This window comes from Trametes versicolor (genome assembly GCF_000271585.1).
Source record: "Trametes versicolor FP-101664 SS1 unplaced genomic scaffold TRAVEscaffold_6, whole genome shotgun sequence".
Classification (NCBI taxonomy): Eukaryota; Fungi; Basidiomycota; class Agaricomycetes; order Polyporales; family Polyporaceae; genus Trametes; species Trametes versicolor.
The window spans coordinates 798,755-823,678 of NW_007360326.1; the positions used below are offsets into that span (position 1 = coordinate 798,755).

The 24,924-nt window shown below is 56.8% G+C and overlaps 8 protein-coding genes across 8 annotated transcripts; 3 read left to right on the plus strand and 5 right to left on the minus strand.

Moving 5' to 3' along the window:
• Positions 1-1,237: 1,237 nt before the first annotated feature.
• Positions 1,238-2,797, minus strand: TRAVEDRAFT_167851 (uncharacterized protein; the record flags this gene model as incomplete). The annotated part of the gene is made up of 6 exons (XM_008040465.1): positions 1,238-1,639; positions 1,711-1,912; positions 1,985-2,123; positions 2,181-2,283; positions 2,345-2,519; positions 2,724-2,797. The coding sequence occupies 6 exons, from the start codon at positions 2,795-2,797 to the stop codon at positions 1,370-1,372; spliced, it is 963 nt and encodes a 320-aa protein (XP_008038656.1). The 3' UTR covers positions 1,238-1,369.
• A 1,605-nt stretch (positions 2,798-4,402) lies between these two features.
• TRAVEDRAFT_71969 (uncharacterized protein) lies at positions 4,403-6,001 on the minus strand (the record flags this gene model as incomplete). Its single annotated transcript, XM_008040466.1, has 7 exons — positions 4,403-4,822; positions 4,913-5,114; positions 5,183-5,321; positions 5,380-5,482; positions 5,543-5,693; positions 5,762-5,858; positions 5,932-6,001. 7 exons carry the CDS (start codon positions 5,999-6,001, stop codon positions 4,571-4,573), a joined length of 1,014 nt encoding a protein of 337 aa, XP_008038657.1. The 3' UTR covers positions 4,403-4,570.
• A 1,503-nt stretch (positions 6,002-7,504) lies between these two features.
• Positions 7,505-8,924, minus strand: TRAVEDRAFT_20388 (uncharacterized protein; the record flags this gene model as incomplete). The annotated part of the gene is made up of 7 exons (XM_008039904.1): positions 7,505-7,765; positions 7,835-8,036; positions 8,102-8,240; positions 8,308-8,410; positions 8,467-8,617; positions 8,686-8,788; positions 8,855-8,924. The coding sequence occupies 7 exons, from the start codon at positions 8,922-8,924 to the stop codon at positions 7,505-7,507; spliced, it is 1,029 nt and encodes a 342-aa protein (XP_008038095.1).
• A 1,038-nt stretch (positions 8,925-9,962) lies between these two features.
• Positions 9,963-11,942, plus strand: TRAVEDRAFT_167853 (alpha/beta-hydrolase; the record flags this gene model as incomplete). The annotated part of the gene is made up of 2 exons (XM_008040467.1): positions 9,963-10,418; positions 10,486-11,942. The coding sequence occupies 2 exons, from the start codon at positions 9,963-9,965 to the stop codon at positions 11,236-11,238; spliced, it is 1,209 nt and encodes a 402-aa protein (XP_008038658.1). The 3' UTR covers positions 11,239-11,942.
• Positions 11,943-14,326: 2,384 nt separating this feature from the next.
• Positions 14,327-16,584, plus strand: TRAVEDRAFT_37315 (cytochrome P450; the record flags this gene model as incomplete). The annotated part of the gene is made up of 12 exons (XM_008040052.1): positions 14,327-14,528; positions 14,591-14,723; positions 14,783-14,971; positions 15,038-15,186; positions 15,242-15,357; positions 15,417-15,531; positions 15,599-15,779; positions 15,842-15,864; positions 15,917-15,998; positions 16,061-16,183; positions 16,253-16,396; positions 16,503-16,584. 12 exons carry the CDS (start codon positions 14,327-14,329, stop codon positions 16,582-16,584), a joined length of 1,539 nt encoding a protein of 512 aa, XP_008038243.1.
• An 850-nt stretch (positions 16,585-17,434) lies between these two features.
• TRAVEDRAFT_123074 (alpha/beta-hydrolase) lies at positions 17,435-18,690 on the plus strand (the record flags this gene model as incomplete). The annotated part of the gene is made up of 2 exons (XM_008040468.1): positions 17,435-17,878; positions 17,944-18,690. The coding sequence occupies 2 exons, from the start codon at positions 17,435-17,437 to the stop codon at positions 18,688-18,690; spliced, it is 1,191 nt and encodes a 396-aa protein (XP_008038659.1).
• A 31-nt stretch (positions 18,691-18,721) lies between these two features.
• Positions 18,722-20,043, minus strand: TRAVEDRAFT_167858 (HD domain-containing protein). Its single transcript, XM_008040469.1, has 10 exons — positions 19,842-20,043; positions 19,751-19,783; positions 19,678-19,694; positions 19,544-19,615; positions 19,446-19,489; positions 19,337-19,395; positions 19,212-19,286; positions 19,113-19,155; positions 19,025-19,054; positions 18,722-18,964 (listed from the first exon to the last, which is right to left on the minus strand). Exons 1-10 carry the CDS (start codon positions 19,953-19,955, stop codon positions 18,804-18,806), a joined length of 648 nt encoding a protein of 215 aa, XP_008038660.1. The 5' UTR covers positions 19,956-20,043; the 3' UTR covers positions 18,722-18,803.
• Positions 20,044-20,102: 59 nt separating this feature from the next.
• TRAVEDRAFT_37318 (acetyl-CoA synthetase-like protein) lies at positions 20,103-22,931 on the minus strand (the record flags this gene model as incomplete). The annotated part of the gene is made up of 14 exons (XM_008040053.1): positions 20,103-20,179; positions 20,370-20,502; positions 20,630-20,818; positions 20,874-20,914; positions 20,971-21,083; positions 21,136-21,303; positions 21,428-21,529; positions 21,591-21,786; positions 21,932-22,016; positions 22,075-22,105; positions 22,161-22,498; positions 22,559-22,643; positions 22,704-22,791; positions 22,907-22,931. 14 exons carry the CDS (start codon positions 22,929-22,931, stop codon positions 20,103-20,105), a joined length of 1,671 nt encoding a protein of 556 aa, XP_008038244.1.
• Between the last annotated feature and the right edge of the window lie 1,993 nt (positions 22,932-24,924).

A 24,924-nucleotide genomic window follows, 5' to 3' on the forward strand; every position in this document is an offset into this window, starting at 1 on the left:
GCCATGTTCAGCGTCGAGTACTCATGTCAGTCGCCGGGGGCAGCCCTCGCCGTACGATGATGATACAAATCCCGAGAGCGGCGACGCTCATGTCGACCGATACCCAGTCAGGGCGCATGCATTGTTATCATGTCTTGCCACTTCTTTCTTGATGCGTGTGCTTCGTGTGTGCAATGTCGTAGCTTCTGTAGCTCACGAAGGCCAGGCAATCATGATGGGATTGTCGTGAGTCTGGTGGACGAGAGCAAGCAAGTGGTAGAAGTGCATGAGGGCAGAGGTGTGCCTCGGCGTCATCGGTAGAGTTCTGCCAGGGCGCTGATGGAGGACAAGAATATCAGAGTGCCGAAGAGAATCCGCAGAGCAGACCACAGTCAGTCACGATCGCCGGAGGATGCAACCCCGGAAGCGCCCAAAATTCTACGGCGGCCGCCGGCTCACATCATTTGCCCTCTTCTGCGTACCTTCATTTGCTTTCTCCAGGGCCTCTGGTACGTTGTATTGATTCTCGCACTGTGTCCACGAAGGTATAGGATTACCTGCGTAGATTCCTGAATAATTTGCTATAAACGGCGATCTTGCGCGGTTTGAAGGCTATCCGACTTGAAGGCTCTTCAAATCTAGAGGGCTCTCTCCGAGCGGAGGAACCACACCATCGTCTTCTCACATGAATGGACATCTGGGGTACTCCCGCGCGAACTGCCTCACGAATCGCCCTCACCCTCGACGCGTCCAGGCACCTATATGCAGGATAGAAACCAGGATGATCGATGCGCGCTCCGTAACGCAGTACGGCATCCCGCAGACCGAAGACGAGAAGAAGATGAGCCTGGGGAGGGTGGGATCTGGTGCGATACGCTGACGCGGCAGAACGACTTCGAAGCTGCGCGCACTGTGCAGGAGCCTTGTCATGCTATTGGCCATGAAATAGTTCGTGCATACTAGAGATGTCATCAAAGTGAGTATTTCATCACTGGTGTGCGTTCGCTCGACACTCACGGAAGCATTGGGCGCGGGCGGGCGGAAACCGTTCCGAAGCCGCTCTATGCTGGTTATATATACAGCGGCTTGGGATCGGCCTCACGCGCCGCGGGGTGCATGTGCCAGTCCTCGTCCAAACTGAGCCCCGACCGTGGTTAACATACCTTCGTTTTCCCAACCCCTCTTGTAGATCGGAGCAGGTTTGCCTTGCTTCGTTCTGAAAAAAATTCTAGCCCGCCGTTCGGTCGCTACTTAGCTCCGGAAGGAATATGATAATGGGATCAAGGAATGACAAAACGGCATATTGCAAACACAATCCAAGACGCAAATACAGAACACTTAGCCGCTAGATCCGGGCGCGAAGGCAGGCCAAATACCGTAGGGCAGCGAATCAAACGACCGACGTCGACAACGCACCGCCGCCCAATTTCTCGATGGTCGTTTCGGAATCGTTCCCGCCGCGCCGCGTCCCTTCCTTAGAGCTGTCAAGACCGCTAGATCCAAACGCGCTCGTGAACAGCGTGGTGCCTGTGCGTCCGGAGGGATTGGTGTTCTCCGGCGAGCCAAAAACGAGCGAGTCTTTCGGGCTGGACGAGTAGTAGCTGTCCGGCTGCGTGAAGCCCTTGTTGACCGCGTAGATGATACACGTCGGAGCCAGGCCCTGAAAGCACGGGCGCGGAATGCATGTCAAAAATGTAGGCCCGGGATAGGATGCGCCGGAGGGGCACTCACAGTAATTTGCGGCATGCACTCGTACACGACGTCGATGGCGTTGAGGCCGCTGATGCCGTCATCTGGCGCGAGTTCGAACAGCACGAATTCGGTCAGCTTCGCCGCCGCGACGAGCGCGCCGGACTCGATGAGCAGCAGCAGAACGCGGGTATAATTTCCGCCCGGAACCCCGAGGACCTTGCGTGATCGGTAGGTCATGTACCTGAGGCTCTATTGGTCAGCTCTAGCACAACTACTATAGCATATAACATAGCCGCTGTTTTAAAATACTCACCAGATACGGGCTACAATGACGAACGTCAAAATAATGTTCGCGGCCAGGGAGAGACTGAACATAGTGGAGCCCAGTTGGTCCATCACTACGAAATTCTGCGTAGGGGCCAGCCACTCGGAGATAGACGCGTATCCGACAGCTGTGGGGGAAAGCGTGAGGAACAATCAAACGGCGTTGTTAACTGTGAGGTGCTCACAAAGTTCTGCCAGACACATGAGCGTCGGGAAGAAAGCAATGTACAGATTCTTGCCGTAGACTACGTAAAGTCGCCATACGATGATCAGGTCTCCGAGGAAAAGCTGCACAGGTAGTGGACACGTAAGATATGCGGACGCAATGTACAGCGGGCCGGCCGCTCACGTTGGTGATGTACAAATAATCCTTCGCCATGTTGATGCGGAGGGAGATATTAGCGAAGTACTCAACCGGGTCGATGATGTTACGGAACAGGACGAATCCTTGCACCAAGCGAGCCAGGGCGAGCGACATGTGTCCGGTGGCCAGGACGTATCTGTCATTAAGCGATGTCAATGTGCTTGTTCTACCCGCAGCAAACCGGCCGCTGATAGATCGCGGACTTACAGCAGAACAAGAGTGACAGTCGTGAACTTGTTAACACCATCGCGACGCTTCTGGTAGATGGTGTACATGGTCATGGCGAACATTATGGTGTACACCCCTGGACGTACGTCAGTCAGCCCGTAGCCGATATCGGCAATCGTAGGAAGGATCAAGCTACGCACCCCACATGAAGGATTCGAGCCAGCCTCCGATGAGGTAGGCCTCGTCGATGGGGAATGTCGCAACAGCCATGTCTCAGACCGAGTCGTCGTAGTAGCAGCTACCAAGAGAGAAGGGACTGGATACGCAGAGCATATAGCTTCATAGTACGCCCAGTAGATGAGGCAGCCTCAGGTCTCCGCGATGTGACCGTGCCGCTGGTGCGTAGCTAAGATCGTACTCACGGCTGGAGCGAAACGCCAACGCTTCGGCTTCGCGAAGACATGGGCGATATGAGGCGGATGCGCGAGCTAGAGAGCAGAATCTGCATCAGCTGGATACGTTCTCTTGATGCTGCTCCCAGGCTGTCACAGATACGATCCGACAAGTCCACGAGATCCCAGCGCCGTGGTGGTTGTAATCAAGATACCAGCGGCAAGCCGGCTTGAGGATTTTCACACCAGATTCGCGTCGTCTAAGGAGTGCCGATAGTATATCCATCGCTAGCAAGATTAGGCTGTAACCTGCGGGCGGTCTTCGTAGGAGGTAGGAAATGAACGAACTAGTGCAAGGTGGTTCGAGAGAAAAGGACGCAGCGACAACTCCGGTCACTGCCGAAAACGTTTAGACCCAGTGGCAGTGCTTAAGCCACGTACTTACCGCGTCGGCGTCTAAGCGCCTACCTCGATATCTGCTTCAACCACTGAAACCTCCATCCGGCTTCCATCTAACAAATGGAGCCTCTAGCGGTCATTTCCATCTTGATATGCAAACATTAATGCAAACTCCCAGAGATTTGCAATGCTCATCATATCTCAGACGTGCAAATCAAAGCATCCAAGTAAGTAGGGTATATGATCACCGTTGAGATTTTTCTACTATTACGGACTGTGGCTTGTTACGGCATCCCGCAAGCTAACGACGGACGGACGAAGAGCACGTCGCCCTCGCGGAGGCTGAGTCCTGTCAATTCAGCTGGACGTCGCACACTAAAACTGCGAAAACCTGCCACGGCGAAAGTGTGCCTTTTCAATCCCATCATCTAGCCCCGGCTCGTCGCCAAAGTCCCTACCGCGCCTGCCGATAAACAAATGGGATGAAATTTAGGAAGACACCCTCTCATCATCGACACTGGTACCAACGCTCGCTCAATGATGATCGTGCGCGTTCCGAGGCTGAACAGGACCAGATTCGGAGCCACAATAGATCCCGGCGGTTCGGTCTCACTCGGTGACGTGCATGGGGCGCGCGCGAAATCCTCTCTTCTTTTCGGTCTCTTCTCAACGGCTTGCCGTACAGCTCTGCTATTCTCAAGAGCTGCACGCCCACCGGCGAACGTTGGGGGTGGATAAGGTTTATCATGACACCGTTCGAGACCGTTCGAACACTGATAGTTGCACGGCAGAGACGCTGCACACGTCCGATGCGGACACCATCCGTTAAACTGGCGCCCCTGTCGAAGGGTGCGATTCTAACGCCACGATGCTCTCGCCGCCGAATCAGGCCGTAAAGCGGACCGCCTAGTACCCTGTCATGGCTAGCGCCGGGTGAGCAAAAGCCACCGCGCGAGTTCGTGATTAGGACAGGTGGCCTTATACTAGGGTCTCTATCGTCGAGCTTAGGCACTCACGGGCGGAAGGGGTTTTGCTTATCATAATAGAAATTGCCACGATTGATGCCGACTGTAGTATGCAAGAACATAAGTTGATATATATATTTTACAATACACTCCTCGGGACAGAGAGGGTAGCTGACCATCGACGACCGCCTACCGACTACCGTCACGCCACACTGCATAATCTACTCCACTCATAAGCCACAAGTTGTCCTCAGAACAAAACCGTCTTTGGCAGACGTCCAGAGATATCAAACCATCGACGCCGTCGGCGACTCCTTGAGCTTCTCCTCGGAACCCTTCTCGCTGCCGTACTGCTTCACGAACGTCGTACTGCCCCCGGCACCGCCAGACATGAACACCGACGTCTCCGTGCCACGCGCCGCGGCTGTCCCATCGGGCGAGTAAAACACCATAGACGACTTCGGCTTCGCGGAGTAGTCGCTGTCCGGCTTCGTGTACCCCTTGTTGATCGCGAAGATGATACACGTCGGCGCGAGACCCTGTCAGGCCACACAGGACGCCGTCAGCAAAGCGTGTTGGGCGTAGTAGACAGCCAGCGCGGGGGCGGGGCAGATGGGATGGGGACGCACTGTGATCTGGGGCATGCACTCGAAGACGACCTCGATTGCGTTCATGCCCTCGAGGCCGTCGACGGGCGCAAGCTCGTACAGGATGAACTCTGTCAGCTTCGCGGCCGCAACGAACGCGCCTGACTCGATGAGCAGCAGCAGGACGCGCGTGTACTGCCCGCCAGACACGCCGAGAGCCTTCCGGGAACGCCTAGTCACAACCCTAAGACGACGGAGCGCCTCAGCGTTCGGTTCTAAACCTTCGGCTGCGGCTGCGTCGGATGGACTTACCAGATACGCGCGACAATGATGAGTGTCAGGAGGATGTTGACGACGAGCGACATGATGAACATGGCCGACCCGAGGCGACTCATCACGGTGAAATTCTGCTTGGGGGCTAGCCACGACGAGATGGACGCATAGCCAACCGCTGAGGCGTTAACGGTGAGTTTAATGAAGAAGGTCGCGGACAGCGGAGAGGAACACACCGAGCTCTCCGAGACACATGAGTACCGGGAGAGCGGCGATGTACACGTTCTTGCCGTACACCACGTAGAGCCGCCAGACAATGATGAGGTCTCCCAGGAACAGCTGCGAAACCGGGCGGTGAGTCAGTCTAGGGCCGACCTGACGTATGAGCGAGGCGCGTACGTTGGTGATGTACAGGTAGTCCTTGGCCATGTTCAACCGGATAAAGATGCTTGCGAAGTATTCCACCGGATCCATCACATTGCGGAGCTTGATGAAGCCTTGGATGAGGCGCGTCAAGGAGAGCGAAATGTGCCCAGTGGCGAGAACGTATCTGCGAGTGCAGCAAATTAACACATTAATTTACAAACACGAGCGGTGAACGAGGTATGGCCGACTTACAGGAGAATTAGTGTGGTCGTTGTAAACTTGTTGACGCCCTCTCGCCGTTTCTGGTAGATGGTGTACATGGTCATTGAAAACATTATCGTATACACCCCTGGTAATATCCAAGTCAGTTCACGATTGATAACAGATTTTAGGCTGAGCGGCAACAGAGTAACTCTGCTCACCCCACATGAACGACTCCAGCCAGTCTCCAACGAGGTAAGCCTCGTCAATAGCGAAGGTCGCGATAGCCATGTTGCTAGCTGGTAAGAGGATCGCGGGAGACGTCCGAAGGGGGCAGACTGTACTATAAGAGCTCATAATTAGCGTTCATGAGGTCAGCGAGGGGCAGGCAACAGCCGAGTGTATTGCCCTCATGGATAGAAACACGCTCGGAGGCGCTGCTTGAGCGGAAATTGTCTCTTCGAATTCGCGAAGGCCTCGTGGTCACCGGGGGTCAGCAGGTTATCTTTGAACACTGCGATACGGGCTGTGAGAGCTCCAAACGATGATGTTCGTCGCGCGCATATGGCGAGGAGCTCGGCGGTGAGTTCGTTGTTTCAGTGTAGGCTCGATCTTTCATTGGGTTCGTACCGCATACGAACAACGGAGACATCACGATCCGGCGAAGGAGACATGCAACCGGTGATATACGAGTCGGTACCTGTCTGAGCTCGCAGCGGCCCCAGACGCAGCAACGGTCCGATAGTTTCCATGTCTAAGTGCTAAAGCCCACGATGTCAACTTGACAAGCCGAGAATATTGCCGCATTATTCTTCTCATGTGCGCGTTGGCTATTCCGGTGAACAGCGGTGGTGGCGACATAGAATCCATCGATACAACAGGTAATAGCATATAGAAAAGGCCCCAAGTCTGGCAAAGCAGAGGAACAGATCTAACTGGTCGCGGGAGTGGGCGGACGGCAAGGAAGGGTATGGCGCCGCTTATGCCGCGCGATCAGTTCGGACTCCGAAGCCCCGACCGGTGGCGGCGAATTACCTGAGCGCAGCCAGGCGCAGCCCCGCCCGGCATCTATACAACTGCCAGTACCTGCATCCCTTCGTTCGCCCAAACGCCTTCGAACGTTCGTCGCCGCGTCCCAGACGCACCCCCAGTTACGCATGATCAGTTTCTGAACCTAATTACTCACTTATCGCGCCGTAACTTGACAGCGTGTGCCCGCAGTGGCTCCGACCATGCGCGCAGACCATGGATGCGCGAGCCTGTGTACTGCCGACAAAAATGGAGGCCGGAGGAGCGTCGGTCTCACGCGGGAGTATACATGGCGTACCGCCGTACCGCCCCTTTTTGGCTCTTTCATGACAAAGTGGCAAAAGGGTGCCATGCGAACCATTCTACCAGCGCTGATGGTACCAGAGCAGTGAAGCTGCGAACGCCTGCGGCCACCATCTTCCCAACAAGAACGCGATCTCGTAGACCCTAACGCCACGAAGCCCTCGGCGCCGAATACGGGTCCAAAGGCAACCCATCTGTGCCCCCAGGCCGCTCTGGCAACGATCATCGAGCGAGGGAGATTAGCATTTCGCTCAGAGCAAATTCCGAACAAATAAGAGACTGTAGAAGACCGTAACGCTTTCGCGACCGCTTACGGCTTGAGTGCCTTCATAGTATGCAAGCATGGTATACGGTGAATAATATGTAGAGATAATCTCTTTTGGCCAGTGAAGACCTGCTCTTATACAAACTATAAATAATTTATCAACAATCCTACGCAAGCGTCCCAAGTACCCAGATGCATCAAGCAGCGAGCCTGACCGGTGAGCTCCTGCACTTCTCTCCGACAGTTTGATCATCTTCATACTGTTTCACGAGCGGGGTGCCCCCCATTTCCTCATCAGACGCAAGCCTCTCCACAGACAGCGTGGAGTCCGTGCCACCCACAGCTCTCTCGGGTGTGGCGAACACCACCATGGACGACTTCGACTTCGCAGAATAATCACTGTCCTGATGTGTGTAGCCGTTAATGACCGCGTAGATGATGCAGGTCGGCACGAGGCCCTGCCAGGGTGTAATTACAGCGTAAGCGAAGCATGCGCGGGCAGAAGACGACCGTGGGCCGCGACGCACCGTGATCTGCGGCATGCACTCGAACACGATCTCGATTGCGTTCATGCCCGAGAGGCCGTCGTCGGGCTCGAGCTCGTATAGGACGAACTCGGAGATCTTCGCGACTGCGATGAACGCGCCGGACTCGATGAGCAGGAGCAGCACGCGCGTGTACTGCCCGCCGGACACGCTGAGGACTTCCCGGGTGCGCCTGGTTACGAACCTGCGGCCGGAGCATGCGTCAGCGTCGACTCGGAGACGTTCATTGGCTAGGTCACACAGACTTACCAGATGCGGGCGACGATGACGAGTGTGAGGAGGACATTTACGACGAGGGACATGATGTACATCGCCGCCCCGAGCCGGGCCATGATGGTGAAGTTCTGCGTGGGGGCAAGCCACGAGGAGATAGACGCATATCCGACCGCTAGAATTCCAGTGACAGCGTAATATTAGTCATTATCCTTGCACGGAGACGACGGAGATATACGCACACAACTCGGCGAAACACATAAGAACAGGGAGGGCAGCTATGTATGGGTTCTTGCCATACACAACGTATAGCCTCCAGACAATGACCATATCTCCCAAAAACAGCTGCGTGAGACGGCGGTGAAACGGCGGAAGTCGTAATCAGCGAGCGAGACACGAACATTTGTGATGTACAGGTAGTCCTTCGCCATGTTCAGTCGAATGAAGATGCTCGCGAAGTAGTCAACCGGGTCGATTACATCGCGTAACTTGATGAAGCCTTGGATGAGACGAGTCAAGGAGAGTGAGATGTGTGCAGTGGCAAGGATATATCTGCCCGCGTACGTAGTCAGCAGCTTTGTCGGCACAGAATGCATGTGCGAGGTATATGAGCGACTTACAAGAGGATTAACATGATTGTTGTGAACTTGTTAACGCCGCCCTCCTTGAGTCGTTTTTTGTAGATGGCGAACATGGTCATCACGAACATGATGGTGTATACACCTGGTAATAGTATGCATGTTAATGAGATCATAGTTCAGCATCCCGAAAATGTAGAAGAGTGCTTACCCCACATGAACGACTCTAGCCAGTCTCCGATGAGATAGGCCTCGTCGATGGGGAACGTCGCGATGGCCATGCCGCTAGCAAGTGGGAGTTCGAGTGTCGGGCATGGCTTGACGATATATGAGGGGGATAAATGCCATGATTGACTTTACAGTCTGGTCAGCAAGTGACGGCAAACGTGCGAGCCTTCTACCCTCGAAAGTACAATGATCAGTTGAGTGGCGAGGGTGATACCTTCGAAGTCGCGACGGTGTTGTCGCGACGGAGGGTCAGCTGCTCATCTCTGGAGTCTGCGATGAGGAATAGGTTAGCTCAAAAAGGATCTTCGCCGCGCATCGTTCGAGCTAAAAAGTAACTTCGATGAATCAACTTGACCGCTGACCCAGCCGGGCGATGTCCTGTCAAGCTCCATCCAACGAAGACGCTAACCATCAGAGATATGTGGCTCAGTATCTTCCTGTGCTCGTAGTAAAACCACTTGGAACAGCAAGGGTTGGTATCTTGGGTTCCAGAGGCTGAGGTGTACGGTGTTCAAAAATAAGAATGAGCGAATCGCAATGCGCTTTCCCTTGACCTGTCAAATCTTAGACCACAGCGACGGCTCGTCAGAGATGCAACATTGCAGGAAACGTCCTTCCCCAAAGCAGACTTAAACCAGAGTAAGCGTGAGGGAAGCTTGTTGAGGAACTCGAGGAGACCATCATGCATAGCAAGAAGAGAATGTGTGTGGTTGTGTACAGCCCCGCTTCGGACTCCGACACCCCGACCGGCTGCGGCGAATTACCCAAGCACAGATCGGCATTTGTACATCCCATCTTCCTCCCAAACGCCTTCCAAAGTTCGCGGGCGCGTCCTCCATGGTCAGTTCCTGGCCGTAATTATACACTTATCGCACCGCAAGTAGACAGCGTGTGCCCGCAGTGACCCCGGCCACGCGCAGAGCCCCCGCGAAGCGGGAATCAGGGGGCTATATTCTGTATACTCTCACCTTGACTGAGCATCTGGACCAACATGCCTGCTTGAGGCAAGCGATCAGCTTGAACGTACCCGCCCCGAAGCTTAAGTCGCCAGGTCTCCTCACGCCACCCCGGGCTCAGGCAGCAATAGCGCAATGGCGAGGGACAGCCCCATCCTCAACCGCCAACCGTTCAAGGGCCTCTACCTCGCCTACTTCACGCTCTCCTTCCTCGTCAAGATCCCCGCTTGGACCGTCTGGTACATCCCCCGCTCGAACAGGTCGCGCCGCTCATGGTCCATCAAGCGCGCCCTCATCGTGCGCGCCGCGCAGGAGGCGTTCTCCTGCAAGGTCGACCTCACGACCGAGAACAAGCCACCCAGTGAGGAGCCAGTGCCGGACAGCAAGCTCAAGGACGCGAAGTTCACCTGGGTCGAGGGCGTCTCCGACGACCTCTTCGTCGGCGAGGTGCGCCGCATCGCTGAGCTCACTGGGGTCAAGCCCGCCAGAGTTGGTGGGTTCTGGCTCCTCAAGGCGAACACGCCCTGGAAGGGCCTGAAGGCGCAGCCAGGCGAGAAGACCGTCCTGCACCTGCACGGCGGCGCCTTCCACGTACGTCCCGCCCCCGCCGCATCTCCCCGTCATCCTGCTTATCCTTCCCCCGCGCGCGCTCCCGCAGATCTCCAGCGCGAACCCGTCCGACATCACAGCGAACTTCACGCGCGGGCTGCTGAAGCACTCCACCGCGCTGCAGCGCACCTTCGCGGTCGAGTATCGCCTCTGCAACGCCGCGCCCTTCGCGCCCGCGAATCCGTTCCCCGCCGCGCTCCTCGACACGCTCGCCGCGTACCGCTTCCTCGTGCAGGACGCGGGCTTCGAGCCGCGGAACGTCATCGTCGTTGGGGACTCAGCTGGGGGCAGCCTCGTGCTCGCGCTCGCGCGCCATCTCATCGACAACCCGATCCCCGCGCTGCCGCCGCCTGGAGCGCTGCTCACCGCGTCGGCGTGGCTCGACTTGTGCATGTCGCGCCGCGGGCCGGGGACGTCGGAGACGCTCAACGGGCCGATCGATATCTTTGGGGTGAGCGACGAGGACCCGTTCGCGCTGTACGGCGTGCGTGGGTACCAGGGTCCGCTCGACTTCGAGGAGATCCGCACGAACAGGTACATCTCGCCGATGTCGCTGTATGTGAAGCCTGGGCCGGACGGGAGCGTGTTCAAGGGATTTCCGCAGACGTACATTGTGGCCGGTGGGGCGGAGCGGCTGCTGGACGACTCGGTCGCGATGGTGGAGAAGATGACGGAGGAGGGGGTGAAGGTCGTGTCGGATATCTCTCCGGACGCGATACACGACTTCGTGGTGTTCACCTGGCACGAGCCGGAGCATACGGACACCCTGAAGAGGATCGCGAAGTGGATCGACGAGATGTAAACGTTCTGCTGTCTTGCTATGGTCGCTTGAACTTTGTCCTGCTTGCTCTTCGTATGCCTCTCTTGGAACTTGTACTGTGATGGGCCTCCGCTGTGTTTGGAACTGTAGTCTGTAATCCCTGAATGATGATACCTGGCATAATGTACAACACTTCCAGCCCTTCATACATAAGTAAGAACGCGAGGCGCGCCCTCCCCGCCCGGCACCAAATCAGCCCAAATCTCCCCCAAAGCAGCCTCAAACGCAGCCTCCCGGCCCTTCCTCACATTGAACGCCACCTCGCACGCCCCAGCATCCGCGATCCACACGCCCTCCTCCGTCGGGACCGCGTTCGACGGGTACATGAGCACGTAGTTGTCCGTCGGCACCGTGTCCGGCTGCAGCCAGCACACCTGCCCGGGGTACCCGAAGTGCGCCCCACCCCAGTTGCTCCTGTAGCTTGAGTTGATGATGATCTGCCCGGGGGTGGGGGCGATGTAGTGCCCGCGCTTCGCGACGGCGGGCCCGTGCCACGCTTCCCCGGAGATGGCGAGGAAGTCGCGCACGTACAGCGGGTCGCGCGCCTCGCGTATGGACGTGCGGATTGCGCGCGCGTACGCGAGGAACGTCTCAGTGGGAGAGCGTGGGGAAGCTGGCACGACGGGGTCCGTCGTCGCGTATATCAGGCCATTTGCCCCGGAGTTGAGGGGGACGAGCTCGGGGACGATGCCCCTGCACTAGACACACGCAAGAGAAGGTTAGGAAGGATGTCGGCAGATGGCGCGCGGCGTACTCACGTTTACCACATTGTGGATTTGGGTTATCGGATGCTCCCCGCTCGCGCTGATAGCAGAGACGACGAACGCGGTAAGGGCATCCTGCGCAGTCAAGCGCGGCCCCGAGTCACCCGCGACGAGCCCCGTGAGCGCCGCATGCAGGGCAGCGACCTGGGCGCCGCTGAGACGCACGTCCACGCGCGTGATGGGGAATGGGCTGAATAGGGAGGGCGGGATGTCGTCCAGCGGGAAGGTGTCATACAGAAGCCCCGGGACCTTCGACCGGATGTACCGCGCGCGCTCAGCGTCCGCGGGCGGCTGCAGATCGTCGCAGTTGCGGTAGATGGGAGCGGGCTCGGGTGTGTCGCGCAGGAAGTTCTGCGACCACGTCCGCATGAACTGCATCGCGACAGAGAGGTCGGCTGCGGAGAAGGCGCGCCGACATCTCATCAGCACATCATCACTAACTTTGGCAGTCCGGGGTAGGGAGCGTGGGGGTACCGGAGAGAGAAGGAGAAGAGACGGGTGCAGTCGTACCTACGATGTGCGAGTGCGACATGCCGACGAGCGTCGAGTCCGCGCTCGTTTCCACAGTCGCCTTGAACAGCGCGGGGTCTTCGCCGCGGAGAAGCCGCAGCGGGTTAATTTTCTCGATGGGCGGCCCCGGCTGGATGCGGAGGACCGCATTGCCTTCGCGCTCGCGCCACCATGGTCCCGCACCTTCTCGGACGAAGAACGGGACCGGCTGCGGGTCCAGCGATATCTACGTAACAGGGCGAGAACGTCAGGGCAGGCGCGCGGAGATGTACAGACGACTGACCGCCCACTCTGGTTCGCGGACGAGGCGGCCAGAGAAGAGTGGGAAGGAGGCGAGGGTGCGCGATAGGGCGGAGGCGAGGCGAGAGACGTCTAGCTTTGCGGGAACCGCGAACGCAAAGTCACCCTGGCGAGACCGTGAGCTACGGGTAGCGTGGGACGTGGCTTCGATGGCACTCACGGTAAAGTTGATGAGCAGGTCGTTCTTGTTGAGCTTGTACAGCGGCTGCTTGGTGAGAACAACCCGTTTGTGAGGGAGGATAACCCTAGGCGGCCGCATGGTGTCGAAGCAAACACTTGGGTGTATGAGGGTTGTGGATTGCCTGCGTCAATTTATGGGGTTATCTCGGACCAACTTAGCTTCAGGTTGAGACTTCTGTGCTGGCACGGTGCCTTCAGGACGAGTTGTCTTTTAAAGTAGCACCGGCGTGTTGACCGTACCGTGGCGGAGGGTCCAAGCGAAGTGCAAGAAGCAGCTTTGAAGAAGCAACTAGTGAGAGGCCGCCGGAGGATATTATGGGCTCTCTCCTGATTACAAGGGTGAAAGACCTCTGGAAGATCAATATGGCCAGCGCTGACAGCGGTGTATTCGCGCCCGAAAAGACGCGCACCGCCGCTCTCGGTCAATCATTCGCATGTGAACACGGCAGCATTCGTTCTGCTTGATGCTGCGAACTCTCCGTTATCGGAGGAAGCTCCGTCGGTACCTCACTGGTAGGCCCCAGGCGGTTCAAGCAGAAGGAGCCCTCAGACTTCGGGGGTGCGGGAGAAGCATACGTAGTATACGTAGTGCTTTTTTCGATGTCAACATATGGGCTCGCGGGAGACGATCGATACATATGGAGATATTCACTGCGGGCAGATTTGAGAAGTCAGCTTGGCTGCATCGCCTAGGGCAGTCCCTTCGCACCATTGGACTCGGATAGCGGCGTTCCTGCGGCGCTGGCTCTTCCGCGGCGCTCACTTCGATCTGAGAATAGTCCGGACATGATGAGGTGGAGAGAAGCACTGCGCCGCTGGCCGGGTGCGCTCCACATGTAGACAAACATGGAAATTTTGAGCAAGCCGAACGATCTGCTGTCTGCCATGGTCGCCAGAAATAATACATACAACGAGCAAGAAGTCCAGTCGGCCGCATGATGTGTCGACTCATCGGAAGGCGTCGGTACTTGTGCTTGGTTGCGGGCGCACACGTGGCAGCTGCCCAATGGGGTGGTCTATCGGCCGCCACCGAGATGTGCGCTCGCCTCGAGCGTCCTACCACTCAGACTGCCTTTGTCACTCTCTGCCAAAGTTATGTCGCTGTCACTTATCCGGGAAGTTCTGTGGTGCGCGATGATCAGCCATTAGAATTCCGGTGCCCTCCACGCCAGCGGCCGGGCCTCAGGCTGGCACACCCCGGGGCCTAGGACGCCGAATCCAGCTCCTCCAGCTTTCTCGTCGTTTTATATAGGACAGCCCATCCATGACACGATATCCCAGCGACGATGGTCCCCGCCACGTATCGCTTTGACGTGATGTTTACTCACCTTCCAGTCTCCTGGCTATCTGCTGCCGCTGTCGCTGTGCTTTTGCTCCTTGTCCTTTGTCTGTTCCGGGGTGAACAGCGTGCTCTTCCTCCTGGCCCAAAAGGCCTTCCTGTTCTGGGGAACGCCCATCAGCTTCCTGTCTCGTTCTCCGAGCTTGAACGAACCTTGTTCAAATGGTCCAAGCAATACGGTTGGTGTTAGAATGTCATCCAGAGCTCCCTCGATAGCTAACACCGGAGACGTCCCATACAGGCGATGTGGTGTTCTACAGGGTGTTCGGAACCAGGATCATCATGCTGAACACCATAGAGGTCGCGGCGGAGCTTTTGGACAAGCGCAGCGCCAACTACTCCGACCGACCTCGGATGGTGATGCAGAATGAAATGCAAGTTATCCATCAGCTCGCACGTGGACATCTCACTTACTGTATTGTGACCGAAACAGGATTGAGGCGAGCACTTTAGGCAGCCTCCCGTATGGCGACCTGTACCGAAAGCACCGGCGGTGGATGGCGGATTTTATGGGCAAGAAGTCCACGCTCGAGGGCTACCGACACATCCAGCGCCGGGAGGTGCTGAACTTCATGCAGAATCTGTACCAGCAGCCAGAGAAGTTCACCGACCACGTCCACCTGTACGTGCGCGCTCCGTTGCCTGTCCGTGTCTTGATACTGACAAATTGGCTCTTGGATCGTGTTAGCTACCTCGCCTCCATACTACTGGAGATCGCGTACGGCATGCCCGTCAAGTCCCTCGATGACGAGCTGGTCCGCCTCGCCGATCGCGCTATAATCGGCGCGAACGAAGCGGGGAGGCCGGGCGCTGTCCCCGTCGACTTCCTGCCGTGGCGTGAGTCATGACCTGCTGAGTCCTATACTTCGAGAAGCTGAGCGCCCGAACATAGTACGGCACATACCCGCGTGGACTCCAGGCATACGCTTCAAGAAACACTCTCTGATCGTCCGCGGCCAAATTAGGGAATGGCTGAACAAGGGCTACGACGCGGTCGTGTCTGCAATGGTGCGCTCTCCGCCCCATGCCTTCGACTTACCCCGACAATGCTCACCATCGCGCACTAGGCGGCGGGAACAGTAGCTCCGTGCATCATGACCACGGTGCTGGAAGAACACGGCGAGGCGCCCACGCCTGCTGAGGCGCATGACATCAAGTACGTTGCGTTCAATGTCTATGGAGGTGAGTATTACATAGCCAGATGTCCCTTAGACCGGACGGCTCACCTAAGTGCTCTGCTTGCGCGTAGCTGGAGTCGAGACGAGCCGCGGAACCCTGGCCGTGTTCTTCCTCGCCATGGTAAGGAACACCGACGTGTACAAGAAAGCCCAAGAAGAGATAGATAGAGTCGTCGGCCGCGAGCGGCTTCCGGACTTCAGCGACCGCGAGTCGCTGCCATATCTCGATGCGCTGCTAGAAGAGGTTTTCCGGTAAGCGTGTGTTTCCTGGCGCAGAGGTGAGACACATCTCACACTATTCACTCCCGTCGCAGTTGGAAGCCCGCGTTGCCCTTGGGTGAGCACACGCGCGCGATCTAAACATGTTCCCGTGCTCAACGTCCCTACAGGTGTACCCCACCGCAACACGGAGGACGACCGCTACCGCGAGTACGACATCCCAGGAGGCTGCATGGTGATCCCCAACGTCTGGCAAGTCGTCGCGCATGTTCTCCCAGCGCAGCAGTGAACGTCGGCTGACCGCTCTTGCGCAGGGCCATGTCCCGCGATACGCGCTACTACCCGGAGCCTGAGGAGTTCCGCCCCGAGCGCCACCTCGGCGGCGAGGCCAGCGGGAAGCTCCTCCCCAGCAGCTTCATCTTCGGTTTCGGGCGCAGGTGAGCTCTCGCGCCCTCCGTAGCTGCGCCCTACCTGTATCTCATGTGACATTCATTTACCCTGCGCAGGGTCTGCCCAGGCCAAGCATTTGCGTCCGCGAGCGTTTGGCTCGCTATCGCGCACATCATTGCGCTCTTCGACGTCCGCAAGCCCGTGGACAGCGCGGGGCGCGAGGTCACGCCCCCTGCGGAGTTCGTTTCGGGTTATACGAGGTGCGCATCGCGCGAGCGTATCTGCAGCTAGAAGTGCGAAGTGCTCACCAATACCTCCGTTCCCTCCGTCCCGCCTTCCGTCCTCCGTGGGCCATGGACCGAGTAGCCGCCCAGCACCTTTCATGTGCACGATCGTGCCGCGCTCCAGGGAGGCCGTCGCGCTGCTGCAGGCACACATCAGCGTATGATTTTCCTGCTCGACATTGGATTTACAAGACAGATGTACATACGCACGGAACGTCGGTGACCTCTCCCCCGGCGGCGGCGGGGCGGGCTGAAGAGATGAGAACGCCGCGGGAGGGTACCGCATGTCGAGGATTGAATTGCCAAATTTTGCTCAATGAGCGTGCCGTGTTCGGGCCCGACTGTGTTAACTGCTGGAGGGCTTCTGGAACGCCGTGCCTGGGTTACCAGGCGAACGGAGGTCATCAATGCTCCCGGCCCCACCGACGAGTGCTTCTGCTTCCGCGGTTGCAATCGCCAGCGCGTTCGCCGTTTTCGAGATTTTCCACCGTGGACGTTCCACCAGAGCAAAGTCCACTGCGCGTTCGTAGCTCGTGTTTGGGTTCCCCGTCACGCCAGGCAGTATGGCGTCTTGGCGCCGGGTTGCTGCCAGCGCGGTCTCCGGTGCGCACATGCATTACATGCATTACATATGCAACTGTGGGCGCGAAGCTGAGCGGAGTGAAAGGATTAGGATGGTGCCACCCCTGGCCGTGGTATCTACTTACCCACCCTCTAAGGAGCCATCATCTGACGTGGACTCCTCCACCATCTATCATCAGAACCGCGTCTTCTACAACTGATCTATCTATAGCGCCATTGCATTGGAATGTGCACTGTCGAAGGGGTTTGCGCGCGTTCTGCCAACGAGTCCTGCGAATGCAGGAGTGTTCTCCGTGTGCCATACTCCGTATGCCGTGATCAGCGGTAGGATCAAAAGCCCCGGGGGGAGCTGAGAGAAGGAACGATACCTGACCCCGTCTCCTCCTACCCCGCCTTCCGCAGACAGGCAGACCTCCAGATCGACACCGAGCGATGACCAACATTCTCGAGTACCAGCCATTGAAGGCCATCTACCTCCTTCTCTTCACACTCATTCTTCTCCTCATCAAACTCCCCGTATGGACCCTCAACTACCTCCCGCGCTCGCGGAGGCCGCGCACCGCCTGGACGCTCGGACGCAGTCTCATCGTGCGCACGCTGCAGGAGCTCTGGACGCTCAAGGTCGACGTCCGTGGCCAACCTGCCCCAGTAGTCGAGGTGGCCGATAGCGAGCTGACAGACGCGAAGTTCACTTGGGTCGCACCGCTTCCCGACAAGCTGCTCTGCGGCGAGGTCCGCCGCGTCGCCGAGATCACTGGCGCAGAGCCCGCCCGCATAGCAGGCTACTGGCTGCTCAAGCAGGGCGCGCCCTGGACCGGGCCCAGGGCGAAGCCGGGCGAGAAGACGGTGCTGCACATGCACGGCGGCGGGTTCCGCGTAAGCTGCGCCGCTGCGCTCCCCTCGACGCGTCTGATCTGACGACGCCCTTTCTTTCTCTATAGATCGGCACTGCAAACCCGTCAGACGTCACGGCGAACTTCACGCGTGGAATCCTGAAGCACTCACACTCGCTCGACCGCACGTTCGCCATCGACTACCGACTGACCTCGTCTGCGCCCAACCCGGTCGCGAACCCCTTCCCCACCGCACTCCTTGACACGATCGCGGGATACCGCTACCTCGTCCAGGAGGCGGGCTTCGAGCCGCAGAACATCACTGTCGCCGGGGATTCCGCGGGTGGGAACCTCGCCATCGGACTTGCGCGGTACCTCATCGAAAACCCTATCCCGAGTCTTCCGCCGCCAGGGCACATTCTCGCGGTGTCCCCGTGGCTGGACCTGTCGATGTCCCGTCATGGCCCGACTTCGTCTGCCACGCTCAGCGCAACGACCGACATCTTCCAGCTGAAGCCCGGAGAGCTCTTCGAGGAGTACGCGGTCGTCTCCCTCCTTGGGCCGATGGACTTCGAGGTGGCGCGGACGAACCGTTACCTCTCGCCCGTGTCGCTGCACGTGAAATCGGAGGGGGGTCTGTTCCAAGGGTTCCCGGAGACGTACGTCGTCGCTGGTGCACCGGAACGCCTGATGGACGACTCGACGGCGCTCATCGAGATGATGCGAGCGGACGGGGTCAAGGTCATCGCCGACATCTCCCCCGATGCCGTACACGACTTCGTCGTGTTCACATGGCATGAGCCAGAGCGCACCGATACGCTGAAGCGGGTCAGCATGTGGATTGACATGATGTAGGCACTCCACCTCGGACTGTGTAAGTTATTCTGTTATTTCGAGCTCGCCCCAAAGACCTGTTGTTGTAAAAGCTTCGCCGTCTGGTCGATGTATACCCAAAATGTAGAGTAGCTCTATGAAGAGGACGTTTCGTCGTGTTTCGATTGCGAGTGCTGCCGTTCCGTTGCGAGGGCCTGTCCCCATCCCTGCACTTCTGGATGTCTGATAAGAGGAAGACTGCTATCGAAGAAGGGCTGCAAAGTCTGCATCCCATGGTTGCGCTCATACTCTGATGCTAGAAGACCAAGTGATGCTGATGAGTGTTACGCACCCCAAACGAGCTGTCATGACCTACCTTGACAGGCCATCTCGAACCTATCGAGGTCTTCGGCGTCCATCAGAACTGCGCACCACAAGTGAGATCAGAATTCAAGTGTGCGTACCCTTGACGAATTTAGCCTCTTTGCTTTCACCCACTTCGTACTCCTGAGAAAGTATCTTTCTGTTAGTGAAGATGGCAAGTTGGGCCGGACCGGGCATACCTGCCACAGCGCCTCAATTCGCTGAGCGGCAGGACTGTTGTGCAGCATCTCGTGTACGAAGTTATGCATAGCTTCCTAGAGCTCGCGTTCAGTATACAAGACCTCAAAAGCTCCTATACACTCACAGCTTCCAGACGTCGCTTCTCGGACTTAGGGATGCCTTCGCGTGGCGCGATGTCTCCCACTGGAGAAAGTGAGCATTCAAAATCAAACCCGAGCGGTTAAGTACTGTACCCTGGGCCTCCGCTAGGTCGTGAACTATCGCCATCATGACACACCTACATGTCGCGCTCATCAAAAAGGAACGCGATTCCCCTGATAGACGTATTTACTTAGGGACGTCGAGGTCGGAGTCGGATGTACACATCGCAAGGACAGCCATGCGGTACATGTGGTCGGAGATGCTAACGACGGCAAGTCGTCGCATTTAATTGGGAAAAATGCACTATCGCAGGAGTGGTCTGACCTTTCGGGTGAAGGAACCTACTGGACAACTGTCCGTCAGCGACTGCATGCCATGAAATGCGGTATCTTCGTACGTTGTGATCCACCCATCCCGTCCTCTTCTGTGTCTTTGACGTCGTTGAGTGTGAACGTGCACAAAGGATACTCACAGAGGGCATAGCATACCTTGAGCCTTTCCAAGATGTGGAAAAAAGCGAGTCTGTCCTCAGAGGCAACCCCGGAAGATTTGTAGAGCGGAGGAAAAGCCCGCGTAGCGCTAGGTGACGTATTGGTGGACATTTGCGCTGCTGTAATTTGTCTGTGGATTGTGACTTTTGCTTGAGGAATCCCGCGTGTCTGAAAGATGTTTGCGATTCGGAATGAGAGCCTGTGCATACGGTGGTGGTGGTTCGAGGAAGAGCGAATTGGGCGCTAATTGGCTCGGCCTCAGCTTATTGTCTTGTCGCGACCACCAACAACTCCGTCTCTCGCCACACCGAATTTGAATATTGGCCTCTTATCACCTTCAGCGAACCAATTTGAACTAATATCACTTCCTTGACTGTTCTGAATGCTACTTGTTCGTGCCGCATAACGTTTGGAACGCTGCTACTGGAAATCTGAATCTAGCTTGATGAACCTCAGCCGTCCATTACGGCGTTACCAAGCCTCGCGCGCGTACATTCAAGGACTATCGCCCGTCAGAAGACGTACGACCAACTCCCTTCTGTGCTAGTTCCTTAGACCAGGCCCGCAAAATGTGCTTCTGTATCTTCCCGCTCGCCGTCTTCGGGAATCCCTCCGGCACTCCGTCCTCCCCAATGAACCACACCCACGCCGGCGAGTTCTAATGCAGCAGATTGGGTAAGATCAGTAACTGCCATAGCAGCAATGGAGAGGTACTCCGTTTCCCGTCGACAACGCGTGTTCCCACACGGTCCCGAACACAGGAGATCCGAACTCCGAGCACGTACCTGGGGATTCATTCCTTCTGCCACGATACGGCGAACTGCGTCCTTGGAGATGGGATCCATGTGTGGCTCGCGCGAAATCCATGCCCCCACGACTTCGCCGTACTTCGGATCGGGGACGGAGACCACCACCGCTTCGCGAATATGGGGTTGGGCGGTCAAGAGATTCTCGATCTGTACGGGGAAGAGGTTCTGTGGAGAGCTCAGCATCGAGACGCAAAGGACAAGAGCCACCGGGCTCGCCCACCTCTCCGCCGCGGATAATGATATCCTTGATCCGTCCAACGACTGAGGGCGCGAGGGTCAGCGGATGTCGGAACTATAAAGTTGGAGCTTCGACTCACTCCTCAGGTACCCCTCTTCGTCCATAATGCCTTCGTCTCCTGACCGCATCCAAACAACTCCTTCCTCGTCCGCTTGCATCGCAAGGGCGGTCTGCTCGGGGTCGTTATAGTACCTTAAAGATCATTCAGTGCCTTTACGGTATGCATGTCACGCGAGAAACTGACCCTTTTTGCAAGAGATACCCAGCGACGAGGACTTCCCCAGGCGTACCGACCGGAACGGTCCGCCCTTCGGGATCTACTACCTTCGCCTTGGCGTGAGGAAATATTCTGCCCACCGTCTCTTCACGTTTGTCAACGGGATCGTCCGGCGTGGTCTGGAACGCGACGGGACTTCGCAAGATGCTGGGTTAATTACAGCTACTTGGTCGACGCGAGTATGGAAGCCTACCTGAATTCCGCTAGGGCGAAAAGTGTTAGGTCAGTTTGGAACAGCAATAAGATGAACGGACCGCACGTACTCATGCCGTAGGCCACTGTCAGCTCTGTCAAATGCAGTTTTTGCGAAAGCTGCTTCATCAGCTCAATTGGGACCGGAGATCCCGCAGCAACGCCCGTTCTGCAGCCCACAGTGATCAGAGCTTTGCAGCCTCTGTGCGATACACAAAAGTTGCACATACCGCAGGCAACTAGTGTCGACCACCTTGCCCTCCTCTCTGCGCTTCTGTGCTTCGCCGAGCACGCCGAGCAGATGCGTAGGCACGCCGTGGAGGGCGGTGCACCTCTCCTGAGTGATAGCATCCACAATCGCAGAGGGGTCGTATACCTCGGATGCGTAGACGATGCATGCTCCATGTGTCCAAGCGGCAAGGTTTCCTATAACGAGGCGTATGTTGCGCAACGAGGTTAGTCATGAGAGAAACACAGTGCGGGTCCAGATCGACTTATCCATGCAATGAAAAAGAGGTGGCACGTTGCCTGCGGCGCAAAGTCAGACTTGGAGGGATCGCCGAGTGCATACTGTCCTTACATAATATATCTGACGGGGTGAAGTGCATGCAACGACCGATTGACAGGGCGTTGTTGAGCAAGTTGTAGTGTGTAAGCTGCAAGCGTGATTCTGTTGGTTTGTATGCCTGCGAACTTAATGAAACGAACACGTACAGATGCGGCCTTCGGCAAGCCGGTGGTCCCACTACAGAGGAGAGTGTCGATACAAGGGCACTACGACCCTTGTTGAAATCACATACCTTGTGAACTGCAAGTTGATTATATCGTGCACATCGAGCCCAGCTGCAATGTCTTCCACTCGTCTACGCTCTTCTGTGTCCTCCCTCCATAACATGACTTCACGAAAGTCCACTGCAGGCTTTGCGCCCTCTATCTCACGCTCGAACTGGTCGCGCACTCCGACGTTGTCTACCACGACTAAATGTCGTAGGTGGGGCAGCGCGGGCTCCTGAATATCGCCCGGAGACGAGCTCGCGAGTGCCGGGAATGCATCGCATAGCATGCGAACATGTGCGGAGGCGCGAATACGCGGGGACACGAAGAGGTGGCTCACGCCAACGAGGTTTAGGGTCCCGAGCTACCCGCATATGCATCATGATCAGTTATTGCTCGCGGAGGTTCACGAAAATATACATACCAGTTCTGGCAGCCGATACGCGGGGTTCAGCGTCACGAGGATGGCACCTATACTGGCGCACGCCCACTGCAGGCACGCATATGCACTATTCGCAATGTAAGCTTACTTCCTCCGCAACTTACCTTCCCACTGGGTCTCCGCGCACCTATTATTGCCCATGATCACTCCCACCCTATCGCCCTTCTTGACGCCCAAGCCAAGAAGGCCGCGCGCAAGGGCCTGGATATGCCACACTCCGGGACTTCGAAAATTTTCGGTCCCCTAGAAATGGTTACAAAATGCGATAGTAGAAATACATATTCTGTATGCTTTTACAAGGGCCACAAAAATGAAACCTAGAAAGTTTACCAAAAGTTCGCTTTTCGGTACCCATTCTGGGGATAGGAGAATTTCCTTTTCAAGGTGGCATGGAAAAATGTCCCAAAGTTCGATTTTTCTGGGAACGGAAAAAACATATTATATCCGGCATTATCGGGACTCGCGAAAATCGAAGCCCGTGAACCTCGGAAATTCGCTTTTCAGGTTCTATTGAAAGTGTTGTCATAGAAAAGGATATTATAGTAGTCCAGTGCCCACTCGTCGCCCACTCGTCGCCCGCCCTCGGCGCACTGTTTCGCAACTCGGGCGCGCGCCGGTGAAGTTCCTACATGTACATCACTATGTAGCTACTCGGCGATTGGATGTATGACCTCCCAAAGACGAAAAACCGCGACGGCGGGCACGTTTGAACTAGAGGCCCATTGCCTGAAGTGCGCGGCGGTCGGGTTCTGCGCGCCTTGGATTTCTCCGTGGATGGCTGGGCTACAGCCGTTCAAGGCGAGCATGATGTCGGCGATTCCGGCAGCGTCGAGGGTACCGGCAACGGAAGGAGAGGATTCGGTGGTGGGGATCACAGTGGCGTGGTCGTCGTTGACCGCGGACATGGGCGGTACGTCCGAGTCGTTGCCCATACCGGAACCACCCACTTCGATAGTATGCCTGCCGGCGGGTTGATCGTCAATCGGCGCGGGCGTGGGCGATTCATTTAAGTCGCGTCCCATAGTCAAGGGAAGCGCGGGCGCGCGAGTATTGTTGCGCTGACGACTTCGAAAGTTGTGGTGGACCTTGCGCGTGTACCAGCGGCACCCGGCATTGTAAATCTTGTTGAACAGCGCCTCGTACTCCTCCTCAGACGGCCATTTGCCATTCTTGAATGCAGCTGTTCAAAACTCGTGAAGACGTACTTCTCGCGCACGGCAAAGTTCAACATACCGCGGCGTTCAGCCCTGAGATTCGGTGGGATGCATCGCCGAGTGACGGTTCGTGCCATGAGAGCTCGTGCAGAGAAGTGATGATGGCGCAGTGAGGATGTAAAGATGCGAGATGAGAGGGTAGGAGGATGTAGGATGGAGGATTGAGGATGGAAGATGGAGGGTGGAGGGTGGAGGTTGAGAGAGGGCTAAAGCAGCGCGAGAAAGCTGTAGGTAATTAATGTTGTCGAATTCGCTATACGATGGCTGGACGCCATCCGGCGATACGACTGTACTCAGTAATGAGCCGACATCCTCCTGAGGAACCCGTGAACGGCGCAAAAGAATCCCTCAGAGCGCCACGCCCCGCTCTTGATTCTCGCGAGCGGAAAGTAACTGCGAGAGCGAGAGCTTGTGGCATTGGCCATTGGAGGACGCCGCTGCCTTCTTTTCAAGGCGAACCTCATCACACCCCTTAGCACGACCGAGTGCTGACCGATACTCCACATAGGCATGGCCATCATAGTCCGAGATCGTCGCAGCGTACAGACGGAGGTATTGCGGTGGGACAGCGTTATTCGATTCAAAGAAAACACCGCAAGAGTTCCAGCCGCATACGATGTGATATGAGCGTTGTCGACGACTTATATGTACACTACTCACCTGCGCGAGTAACATATCACACGGTGTTTGGGATGAGTGACTGGGACTCTTGAAGAATACACCCGCTGCGGGAGGTGGAAAGACGGCCTGTTCGCCTCGAACGATGGTGTCCTACCCGAAGATGGGACGGGATGACAGTGATAGGAGGGCGATCGATGTCGTATTGCTCAGAGAAGATGTCGGAGAAGAGCTTGCGTGCATGGGTGCGGTCCTCCGGTGTCCCGAACCGCTGGAGGACGGTGGAAGATAGGTGCTGAGACGGATGCGCAGGCGAATGGGAATCGCATAACAGTGTGGTCCACCTGATGACGTCCCGAAGATTGAACTCTCAAGGCGCCCCTTGTCGGGTAAACGACCGCTTGACCACGATCTCCTCATTCAATACATTCATGTATGCGATCATCTCCTTCAGGAGAGCGGGAGGATAGTTCGGGAAGAGGTTCCGACAGATAAGGAGTAAGTCCGCGGATGACA